The sequence below is a fragment of the Oncorhynchus nerka genome, linkage group LG1, assembly GCF_034236695.1.
Source record: "Oncorhynchus nerka isolate Pitt River linkage group LG1, Oner_Uvic_2.0, whole genome shotgun sequence".
NCBI classification, from domain to species: domain Eukaryota; kingdom Metazoa; phylum Chordata; class Actinopteri; order Salmoniformes; family Salmonidae; genus Oncorhynchus; species Oncorhynchus nerka.
Genome location: NC_088396.1, coordinates 13,061,910 through 13,074,471, shown reverse-complemented (window position 1 = coordinate 13,074,471; position 12,562 = coordinate 13,061,910). Strand labels below are relative to the sequence as shown.

The 12,562-nt window shown below is 41.6% G+C and overlaps 1 protein-coding gene across 8 annotated transcripts in view; it reads left to right on the top strand.

The window, feature by feature from the left end:
* LOC115143209 (RNA-binding motif, single-stranded-interacting protein 1-like) overlaps positions 1–12,562 on the top strand; it is a 69,265-nt gene that overhangs the window by 10,453 nt on the left and 46,250 nt on the right. For 5 of the 8 annotated variants that reach the window (XM_029683929.2, XM_029683845.2, XM_029683405.2 and 2 more), the window contains exon 2: positions 10,763–10,941. In XM_029683929.2, the coding sequence (XP_029539789.1) occupies positions 10,763–10,941 (179 nt within the window). Of the gene's footprint in view, positions 1–1,895; positions 2,264–10,762; positions 10,942–12,562 lie in introns of those variants that run through there. The other 3 variants (XM_029684013.2, XM_029683669.2, XM_029683755.2) reach the window with 2 other exon arrangements.

Sequence of the window (12,562 nt, the reverse complement as noted above, 5' to 3'; positions counted from 1 at the left end):
TCTAATGGTGGCTGAAATGGCCTCCCAATAAGCTCTATATATATATGACTATATCTGTAGTGTCTTTTAGGAAAACATTTTAGGAAACCATTTGACAACCTCAAAAATGCAACTAGGAAAAAAAAGGAAGGAAAGATTCATTGGAGCTTTTAGTAAATCACCTCTATTGTTCAGGTTTAAAGTGAGCCCATGCTGAAACCAAAAGGAAACATTTTTACTGGGATTGGCTTTTCGTTTTTTTGGCTGATTTGGTTTTAGACCAATTCTGACATTGCTCTGTTTGCAGTGGTCAAAAGACCAGATGTTGCATAATCTTATTAGCAGTTGGTTCAAAGCCCCTGACAGAAAATGCATGATGAGGGTGAGCTCTGACACTGTGCCTAGTGGGTAAATAACTACCACTCTACCCCCCCCCCCCCCCCCCCATGGAATTACATTGAGAGTTGCTGATGCTATGATGACCAATATATTTACTTAAAGACAGGAAATACAGCTTGGAGAAGGAGAGTGAAATCTGTAAAGGAGGACAACACGCTAGGTGAAAAGAAAGAGCATGGCAGAACAAGAAATAGGTCAAAAATGTAACCACAAAGGCAACGACCACTGAAGGTCAGCAGGAATTCACATTCTGACTTCACCACCACTGTTGGTTTTCCAATCAGAGACTGAGACTGGCAGGTGAATGGGTTTCGATTTATAGCCTAGTGCTGCCTCTGAGTGTATGTTTTGCTATATTAAAAACCTGGGTCACCCTTTCACTTACAATTTCGGATCTCTGCTGAAGAGTGGCTCGATCCTTACTGTTGCGTTCAGTCTCTTTGCACATTTACTCCACATCCGTTGCATCCCTAGACTGTGTAACGATTACTGGATTAGAACTGTGAAAATTGAAAACATTTTCAATTGGTTATATATATTTTCAATTTCATTTTCCCAGGTGTATTTTTATCTGTTTGCTCTTTTTGTCTACTTTCATCAATCTGATTAATATTTATTTTGAGGCCATGTATTATTATTGTGTTATAAATGTCCTATGGATTTAACCCTCAATTGCCTTTTTGTTTCAGTGTTGTTTATCTACATATCAATTCAATAATTTTAGTTTAATGTACTATGGTGTGGCCTTCAAATTAAAATTGTAATAACATATGGGTCCTGCATCGGTCAAAATATCGTCCTGCTCCTTTAACTATCTAATGGCCGCACTGTGTGGTCCTTGCTATCAGGCATCCTTGGGACGTCCATACCCCATTGAAGTTGAAAATTGTTAGGGTTAAGGTTAGGTAATGGTTAAGGTTAGGATAAGGATACGGATACGGTTAATTTAAGGTTAGAGTTTAGGGTAGGGACGTCCCAATGAACTCCGATAGCTAACCCTGTGGAATGTTTGGTATGCATTCCAGACTAGACGAAGAGTAGCGAAAGGGGAAAAAAACATTGTAACATTGTCTCTTGTATAGACCTATTATTCAATTATACCAGCTAATGGTACTTACACCTTCCATAGGCTGTATTGAAGTAGATTATATTCTTGAAAATTGCAGAAAAATATATGATATAGTGTTGTTTTCATGTTATCCAGTGAAGTCATCATCCCTATACCGTATAGAGGAATGGTTTCTTCCACCAGGCAGGGTCTGTTCTGCGGGGTTTCCACTAGTTACCACAGCCACAAAGTATGGCTCTATCGTAAAGACAAGAAAACATGAAATAAAAAATGCGCTATTTGGTTTTAAGCATAAGCATTTTAGGCATGAGGTTAGCAGTGTGGTTAAGGTGTGGATTGAGGTTAGGTTTAAAATCACATTTTAAAAAGAGAAATTTTAGAAATAGGCGGGGTTTCAGACTTTGTGGCTGTGGTAACTAATGAGGAGCGTTATGCTCAATGCAAATCAATGAACTCCAGAAACTGGGTTGGGAAATCGAAGTTCGGACTAATTCGCGCATACGTTGACATCGCTATATTTTATGGTAGTATATGATACTATATGTCAAATACAGTATACCATATAGGCCTACAGTAGCCTATAGTATACAGTAGCCTATAGTAAGCCTAGTAGTCTTTGCTTTAGTATAGCAAAGAGACTATTTTTTTTTACAAACACATCTATGTAGCTAGTCAAATTTACAACTTCACCTAAACAGCCATTTGATACAAATAGTTTTAAATAAATTAGTAAAACAATCGATCTTGGGTCTTTGGAAACCGATAATGATTTTTGCGAATTCTTGCAACCCATTGAGGACTCCGTATCGTAAGCAGGTAAATAGCCTATTTGATTATACAAAATGTATGTAATAGGCATTCATCCTCATCATCAAGCTGACTCATTGAAGTCGGCAAACATGTATTTTTTGATCAGCCTATCTGGACAAATAGCCTATTCTCAGAGATAATTGAGGAACAGAAAGTTTAGTTTGAATTAGACAGAATTACACTAGGCATTTTAAAACATATTTCTACTCGTATGGTATTAGTGGGTTACTCTGAAACTGCTGTATCCTCGTGGTATTCTTTCAGTAAACTAGTAGGCTATTGCTGCTGTTTTTATGTCAATAATTTTGTTAGAATATCCATAGTTGGTCCTGATGTCGGTGTATTTAGCCCTTTAACAGTGCATTCAATCTAGCTACTCATCAACCTTTTCTTTGACCTGGATTTTAATCAACAATTAATTTAGTTTATGGTTTATATGTATAGTTTATGTTATCAAATTCATTTAATTTGATATGTTAGAGAAGTGAAGGCATTCTCAAGAGACTTTCTGAAATCTTTGGAGATTCAAGAGCTTGTCCTCACCACTGTGTGTTCCAATGTAGAACTAGTTCAGTAGAAGTGCCTTACCAATGTTGATATTCTGCCACTTTATATTTATATTTTAGCCATTTAGCAAACGCTCTTATCGAGAGCGACATACAGGAGCAATTAGGGTCAAGTGCCTTGCTCAAGGGCACACCGGCAGATGTTTCACTTAGTTCGCTCGGGATTTGAACCGGCAACCTTTCGGTTACTGGCCCAACACTCTGAACCGCTAGGCTGTAAGGATTCTATATAAACCACCCTATATCCCATATTTATTTAAACGATAACAATGTAATAAACCACCCAGATGACATTGAGGTCATGGAGAAATGTATTGGGTATGACCTTGTGATAATTGAATGAGAGCTTTGAACATATGATGTGCCTCAGTAGGTTGCTGTTGCACATGTAAAAGTGTATGCAAAGCGGCGGAATGTAATTCAATCATGCGTCCAATTCTCCCAATTTAGATATGGATGAACATTTTTGACATGAAACTGTTGATGGTGTTGAAGACTTATTCATATTCAGGATTATTCAAGTCTGCTGTCATAATAAGAGGCTAGTTTTAGCTGAGGGCTTGGATAGTTCTGTGAGGGCGAGGCCTGTGTTACTGGAAGCCTAGTGTATTTCCAGCTCGGATATGACGGGCTCTGCTGGTCTGGAGCATGCTGATAAGACACTGGGCTCTCCCCATCACACTCCCTCAGACTCCTGGTGCTCAATAGGCAGGCGGATGTATGAAAACAAACTGGCTTTCAGTCCTGCGGAAAAGGGAGTTTCTCTCCTTGGGTGTGTGGATTTAGCCGGAACTGAGAAACCAAGGGCACTGCTGGCATTCTCCTCAAAGATTGTCTTTGTTCACAAATAGCTTGAGCTGGTGGCACACTTCCTAGTTGGGAGCCTGATGATGATATCAGATGATTATTTCATGAGCTCCAGTATAACAGACAGTAAATGTTCTGTCTCTCTCTCTTCAATATTACAACAGAATGAAAGTCATGTATAGGAAGTTAAAACAGACCCTTGAAGACATTATATTGCTATAAATGACATACATGATAAATACGTGTTAGAAATGTTCATAAAGCACAAATATCCAACAACATCATCATTGACTATTATGAGAAATATCAATATGGCTCTCAACCTATACCCAACTGCTCTCAATGCTAAGGCTTTTCAGTACCACACGCCCTCTCTAGCAGATGCATCTGTTATGGGTTCAAAAGGTGACTGTGATTGAGGGACCTTCACAGTTGACAGAAAACACATGAAAGAGTTGACTGTTTTGTAAAGCGAAGTGACCTGTCTGGACATGACACTCTTTGACAGATAGCCTGGAGATTACATGTGATCCTTCCTCTTGCATGCTACCTGAACACATGGTATTTTTGGGACATGTTTAAAAAAAAAAAAAAAATCTGAGAATGATTCTCAATCAGGTTCTACTGTTAGTGTCATGTCTTTTAGGCTGACTGTCTGTTGAGTTATGATGCCAACTCAATAGGAGATTGGTCAATGTCACCTTCGTGTCCAGACTTTCAATGTAATCTTTTTTTTAACGCATTAGTATTGTAACATTGTCGTCCACAAAATGAGACGTGTTGCTGAATGATTAATCACATGGATGCATGGGTAGTGAAATGCTGTGAACGGAAGAATGTGATGTGAAATGAAAATTGCTGTTCCCTATAGATCCCAACATGAGATTTATGCCTGAAACCCAAACATCCAGAGAGTGCAGGATAAACATGGAATACATACTGGAGTGTTGGGTTTCACCATGAGAGAGCCATATTTCCAACTTATACAGGCCCAGTCAAATGTTTGGACACACCTAGTCATGCCAGGGTTTTTCTTTATTTTTTACTATTTTCTACATTGTAGAATAATAGTGAAGACATCACAACTATAAAATAACACGTATGGGATCATGTAGTAACCAAAAAAGTGTTCAACAAATCCAAATATATTTTATATTTGAGATTCTTCAAAGTAGCCACCCTTTGCCTTGACAGCTTTGCACACTCTTGGCATTCTCTCAACCAGCTTCACGAGGAAGTCACCTGGAATGTATTGCAATTAACAGGTGTGCCTTGTTAAAAGTTCATTTGTGGTATTTCTTTCCTTCTTAATGTGTTTGAGCCAATCAGTTGTGTTGTGACAATGTAGGGGTGGTATGCAGACGATAGCCCTATGTGGTAAAAGCCCAAGTCCATATTATGGCAAGAACAGCTCAATTAAGCAAAGAGAAACAACAGTCCATCATTACTTTAAGACATGAAGGTCAGTCAATCCGGAAAATTGTGCAGTCGCAGCAACCATCAAGCGCTATGATGAAACTTGCTCTCATGAGGACAGCCACAAGAATGGAAGACCCAGAGTTACCTTTGCTGCAGAGGATAAGTTCATTAGAGTTACCAGCCTCAGAAATTGCAGCCCAAATAAATGCTTCACAGAGTTCAAGTAACAGACACATCTCAACATCAACTGTTCAGAGGAGACTGCGTGAATCAGGCTTCATGGTAAATTGCTGCAAAGAAACCACTACTATAGGAAACCAATAAGAAGAAGTGACTTGCTTGGGCCAAGAAACACGAGCAATGGACATTAGACCGGTGGAAATCTGTCCTTTGGTCTGATGAGTCCAAATTTGAGATTTTTTGTTCCAACCACCGTGTCTTTGTGAAACGCAGAGTAGATGAACTGATGATCTCCGCATGTGTGGTTCCCACCCTGAAGCATGGAGGAGGAGGTGTGATGGGTTGGGGGTCCATTGCTGGTGACACTGTCAGTCATTTATTTAGAATTCAAGGCACACTTAACCAGCATGGCTACCACAGCATTCTGCAGCAATACGCCATCCCATCTGGTTTGTGCTTAGTGGGACTATCATTTGTTTTTCAAAAGGACAATGACTCAACACACCTCCAGGCTGTGTAAGGGCTATTTGACCAAGAAGGAGAGTGATGGAATGCTGCATCAGATGACCTGGCCTCCACAATCACCCAAGCTCAACCTAATTGAGATGGTTTGGGATGAGTTGGACCGCAGAGTAAAGGAAAAGCAGCCAACAACTGAATATGTGGGAACTCCTTCAATACTGTTGGAAAAGCATTCCAGGTGAAGCTTGTTGAGAGAACGCCAAGAGTGTGCAAAGCTGTCATCAAGGCAAAGGGTGGCTACTTTGAAGAATCTCAAATATATTTTGATTTGTTTAACACTGTTTTGGTTACTACATGATTCCATATGTGTTATTTCATAGTTGAATGTCTTCACTATTATTCTACAATGTAGAAAATAGTAAAAATCAAGAAAACCCTTGAATGAGTTGGTGTGTCCAAACTTTTGACTGGTATTGTACGTCTTATATATTTCCCTAGTAATTGCAAATATGCATTTTAACTCAGCAAAAAAAGAAACGTTCTCTCGCTGTCAACTGTGTTTATTTTCAGCAAACTTATCGTGTAAATATTTGTATGAAACTAACAAGATTCAACAACTGAGACATAAACTGAACAAGTTCCCCAGACATGTGACTAACAGAAATTGAATAATGTGTCCCTGAACAAAGGGGGGTCAAGATCAAAAGTAACAGTCAGTATCTGGTGTTGCCACCAGCTGCATTAAGTACTGCAGTGCATCTCCTCCTCATGGACTGCACCAGATTTGCCAGTTCTTGCTGTGAGATGTTTTACAACAGGCCTACAAGCCCTCAGTCCAGCCTCTCTCAGCCTATTCCAGACAGTCTGAGAACTGATGGAGGGATTGTGCGTTCCTGGTGTAACTCGGGCAGTTGTTGTTGCCATCCTGTACCTGTCCCGCAGGTGTGATGTTCGGATGTACCGATCCTGTACAGGTGTTGTTACACATGGTCTGCCACTGCGAGGACGATCAGCTGTCCATCCTGTCTCCCAGTAGCTCTGTCTTAGGCCTCACAGTACGGACATTGCAATTTATTGCCCTGGCCACATCTGCAGGTCTCATTCCTCCTTATAGCATGGCTAAGGCATGTTCACGCAGATGAGCAGGGACCCTGGGCATCTTTCTTTTGGTGTTTTTCAGAGTCAGTAGAAAGGCCTCTTTAGTGTCCTAAGTTTTCATAACTGTGACCTTATTTGCCTACCTTCAGTAAGCTGTTAGTGTCTTAGCAACCGTTCCACAGGTGCATGTTCATTGAACAAGCATGGACAACAGTGTTTAAACCCTTTACAATGTAGACCTGTGAAGTTACTGGATTTTTACAAATGATCTTTGAAAGAAAGGGTCCTGAAAAAGGGCAGTTTCTTTTTTTGCTGAGTTTATACATATATACTGAACAAAAATATAAACGCAACATGCAACAATTTCAACTATTTCAAGGATTTTACTGAAAATCTGTCATTTTAAATATATGAATTAGACCGTAATCTATGGATTTCACCTGACTGGACAGGGACGCAGCCAGCGGTTGGCCTGGGGGTGCATAGGCCCACCCACTTAGGAGCCAGGTACCCCCACTGGGGAGCCAGGCCCAGCTTATAAGAATTCATTTTTCCCCACAAAAAGGCTTTATTACAGACAGAAATACTCCTCAGTTCCATCAGCTGTCCGGATGGCTGGTCTCAGACAATCCCGCAGGTGAAGAAGCCGGATGTGGAGGTCCTGGTTTGGCGTGGTTACTCTTGCACTATGTTCACATTGACATCAGCAAAACGCTCACCCACACAACGCCATACACGTGACCTGCGGTTGTGAGGCCGGTTGGACGTACTGCCAAATTCTCTAAAACGTTGTCGGAGGTGGCTTATGGTAGAGAAATTAACATTAAATTATCTGGCAACATCTCTGGTGGACAATCATTCCTGCATTTAGCATGCCAATTGCATGCTCACTCAAAACTTGAGATATCTGTAGCATTGTGTTGTGTGACAAAAATGCACATTTTAGAGTGGCCTTTTATTGCCCCACAGCACAAGGTGCACCTGTGTAATGATCATGCAGTTTAATCAGATTCTTGATATGTCACACCTGTCAGGTGGATGGATTCTCTTGGCAAAGAAGAAACGCTCACAAACAGGGATGTTAACAAATTTGTGCACAACATTTTAGAGAAATAAGCTTTTTGTGCGTATGGAACATTTCTGGGATCATGAAACATGGGACCAACACTTTACATATTGTGTTTATATTATGTTTGTTTTTTACAGTGACAAAGGCCAGGGTTATTTGGGCAGATTGGGATAAGAAAGTTGCATTTATTTTAGTTGCATTCTTTGTCTCGATGTTGGAAACAGTGTCTAGCCCGTCTGTCAGATATGATGTTAGATAACATGAGAATGGTTCAGTAAGATACAATCTATCTTTCCTCAAAACCCCTAGCCAACATAGTATGACCTCAAGCATGCACTGCATGGTGATTAATGTCTTAATCTGTCCTCCCACCATATAGAGGGAAAACACAGGGGAAATCTCAAGGGATCCTTCAAACGCCAACAGTCCCGTTAGAGTGAATTTCTTGAGGACAGTCCTCAGAGATAACTGCAGAGTCATTGCAGAAGCCTTTGTGAAAAGGTCATTTCATTTGAGGAGTTACGTTCACAGCATACATACAAATTCCCTGGCAAAGAGCTGTTTGTGACAGGAAGGAAAATAATGAATGAATCCAACAGCAGGTCAAGTTGGTTTCCGTAGTAAAGGCATGTGGACCGGAGAAGAAGAAGATCTCTTGCTTGGGACGAGTCCAGGTTGACGATTGCTCAATTCTGTCACCACGTATTGCTTGGGATTCCATCAGCTTCCTCTCTTGTGATTCCTCGGAGGGGGAGGGGTGATAAACAGTGTCAGACTCACAGAACAGTCTTAGAAAGAGGGCAAGCTTTTCAGATCCAAACATCTGTGGCCCTATAAACAGGAAGCATGCTATACTGGCTTATTGCTCAATCACACGAGGGCTCTCCTCTGAGATGTGGAGGTACTCTTGATACGGCCCATATGATTTACAGATGTTCATTGAATGAGATCAGGGGTGTCAATTGGGTAGGGCAGTCACCATATCCTAGCGCAACACCACCAATTTAAAGTAGACTACTAAAATCATTCCAATCCTGATTAAATGTCAAATGAAGTTTAGCGGTAGTAGTCAGCTGACTTTAGGACCATGCGGACACCTAGGAAGGCTGTTTGTATGGTTGACTAGCTTTATGGAGAGTAGAGATCTGTATTTTTATTTAACTAGGCAAGTCAGTTAAGAACAAATTCTTATTTATAATGACCACCAAACCCAGACGACGCTGGGCCAATTGTTCGCCACCCAATGGGACTCCCAATCACTGCCGGATATGATTTAGTCTGGATTCAAACCAGGGACTGTAGTGACACCTCTTGCACAGAGATGCAGTGCCTTAGACCACTGCACTACTCGGGAGCCTGTATAATAATGACGAGGTGATCATGTCTTCGCCCTAACAATGGGAGTCGTTGTCCCAAAGGCAGGAAGACAGGCGACAAGTTTAGGTCCAAAATAAGCCCATAGAAACACATTGGGCTTATTTTCGACAGATTTTGTCTAGTTAAACCTCTCGCTTTGCCTCTTCCTTTCTGTGGAGAGTGCATTGACCCAGCTGCAGGGAACAGCAAGTCTTTTTCTCAACAGATTGCAGAGGTAAAGATAGCTGTAGTGGATGGCTTTGGCTAGGAAACTGCTGTTCGACTTGACATGGCAGCTAATTATTGTATGGCATGTGTTTGTAGAATGTAAATTCCCTTATTGCCTGATGTGAATGGCTGGAGTCAATGCTGTTCTCCAAATTGAGTTTTTTTTAGTTGTGTAGAAATGCAGTAAATGACCTTACCCATACCCTTGGTTTAGCTGGAATGAAGCCCCTGAATGAGACCAAATATATCTGAAATTCAATGCTTGAAGAACTGGTCGACACATTTTCCATGCACATTACAGAACTCATCTCTTTCCAATCGATTGAAAAGGGTATATCTTTTTTTCTATTCTGCAAGTTGCAGAAATCAGGTGGCATATCATTGTTCCAAACACGCTGATCCTCAGTGTTCAAAAGAACTGGTCCTTGAGGTTGAGTTACATTCTCCACCATGCCTCTCTAACTGGAACCTAATGCAATTAAGCCTGTGTGTAAGTGTAGGGGTGGCAGTGTGATGGTAAAGAAGGCTATGTTGGAAATGTAGTCGTTGGCGTGTCCAGTCGGGAAGTCAGCCAGTCACCAGGGGATTGGCGGGAAGGGCTCTCTAATTCACGCACAACCTTCCACTGTCACGTCAGTATCAGAGCAGACCTGCACGCCCCTCGGTACCCAGTTTGTGCTGACTTCCCGACTTCTGATGGAGATTGCTCAGCAGATATGTATCACTGCTCTGTTCAATATTAATCCTCACACGGGGCACCCATTCGATAGTGCTAAATTATGAAGTAGCAGGACAGTTCATTTGTAGCATGCACCAATGTAGAAGATTTAGCTGGGCCACAACGGTATGCTTGTAGTGAAGACCGATGGCTTTCTGGGCCAGCGCACTAAAATACTGTTATGGTTACAGCGGGAGTCAGATCAAGAATCTCTCTGAGTAACTCACGGAGGAGACAAGATTCGTAGACAAAGCTGCGCTAAGGGTTGGAGTAAAATCCAAGCACGTTTTTCTGAACCCACTAATGAAATGCAAACGTGTATCGTTTCATGATTACTCACTGGCATTCAGTAGCTCTGCTAGACGTCAATCAATATTGAACACGTATTTATTTGCGCACATTATAATGTCCACGTGACCGCGCGTCCATGTGGCAAGACAATGTAGTCCGTTTCATTCCGAGTAGTCTCTTTCTCTGTGTCTGTCTCTCTCTCTCTCGTTCTCCCTTTTGTTTAGCAGGGAACAAGCAGTATGTTTGCACTTCGCACCGACATGTCGTTTTGTCTTGGACTGACACCATTCTGTGTGTTTCCCCTTCGGCAGCCACCTGCAGCCCTTTCCTCACACCCCATGGCTCCACCCATCCCCAGCACCAACAGCAGCACCAACAACAGCAGTAGCTCCAGCACTGCAGGCTGGGAGCAGCTCAGTAAAACCAACCTGTACATCCGAGGCCTTCCCCCAGCCACGACCGACCACGATCTGGTCAAGCTCTGCCAGCCGTGAGTACACTTCCTTCCTCTTATGATTAGAACTATTGATTGTTTTTTGACTTGTCGGCTGTGGTCACCACCGCCATGACTGTGGTAGTTCAAAGCAACAGTTACTTATTTGACTTGAGATAGTAATAAGAACAGCCTGTTCAATGTAATTCCGAAGGCTTCATAATATGTTATTGTTTTGTCGGATCTCTGCCAGCCTCATTTATTTGAACTAATTTGTACTCAGAAACGTATATTGAGAATCTCCTGTAAAGGCATCCATATCGGGATATGTTTGGTGACGTCACATTACTAGATGACGAATATGACCTCAGTTACCAGTGGACCATCTCACTGTGCATTCAGTAGATACCAAAAAGGTTAGATGACGCACTGGTAATAAAGCTTATTTTCACTGCCTTGTTTTAATGTAGAACCATGGCTAACTGGGACAGGTCAGATCACTTGACCACAGAGAGAGATGGAGAGAGGGAGAGCTGTGAGTTAGGGGGAAGGGACAGGGATATTTGAGAGGATGATGGCCAACACTGCAGGGGGAGAGCTGACAGGGGCATTACATCTGAATTTAAAATGAAAAATTATATTGGAAGACTACAAGGGCAAACCCAGAGAGCTTTAGCAGCTGATAGCATCTGAAGCGATACAGTGGGTTGTTCATATAGTTAATGCAGGGGATAAAGGGGCAATCTCGGCCCGCTCTCGTCCACAACCACATTGTTATTGTGTACCTCACGTCTGTGGAAAAAGACCACCGAGGTGACTTTGAAATCTAATTTTCTTTTCCCAGACCCCCCCCGCTTTCCCCTCCCCCACCTCCACAATACGATGTTGACTTTGCGGCACATTCAACCCCTCGATCTCCTGAACGGCTGGCATAGATCCTCTATCCCGTGTTTAGGAAGAGAGATACAGAGCGATAGCTGCGATTTAGCTACCTCCAACACCATCTCTTTGTTAACTTTTCATGAAAACAAAAAAATAGACTAAATGGGGAAGAAGAGGGAATTGATTGAATGAATAAAGCAAACAGGTATTGTATGTTAGAGTCCTGCGCGGGTCTGTTTTTTTGGAGCCGCACCCACCCCGTGCCGGCCACATCAATTCCAAGCCCCACCCAACATCAAGACAGATTTTTCTCTGCAACACTACCCACCACATAGTTGTTCTGGAAGCCAATCCGTGACCTGACAAATAACATCTATTTATTGAACTGTTTTTATGACTCCAGAGTAGGCCCGACTAAGGCTATTAAGCTATACCCCTTCTCTGCATTCATTCATTTGTCTGCATATCTATTCAACATTTGGATGAAGGGAAACTATGGCATTCATTAATATCCTCTTATTTTCACAATGCAAAGCGGCACATTGACAATTCACATCGCTTTGAAGAAGAGCCTTCCACTTAGCCTTCTTGCATAATGAAAGTCTATAACCGACTTAACAAAACAAGACCTTTAATGTTCAATATTGTTTAGATAATCAAATAGTTTAATTGAAACAATTCCCAGAATCAAATAGGCTATAGGCTTCAGAAATAGCATGCATTTATTTAGTAGGCTATATTTAGTAGGCCTGCTCAAACTTTTACCAACTATATATGGCCTGCGTATGGTCTAAAT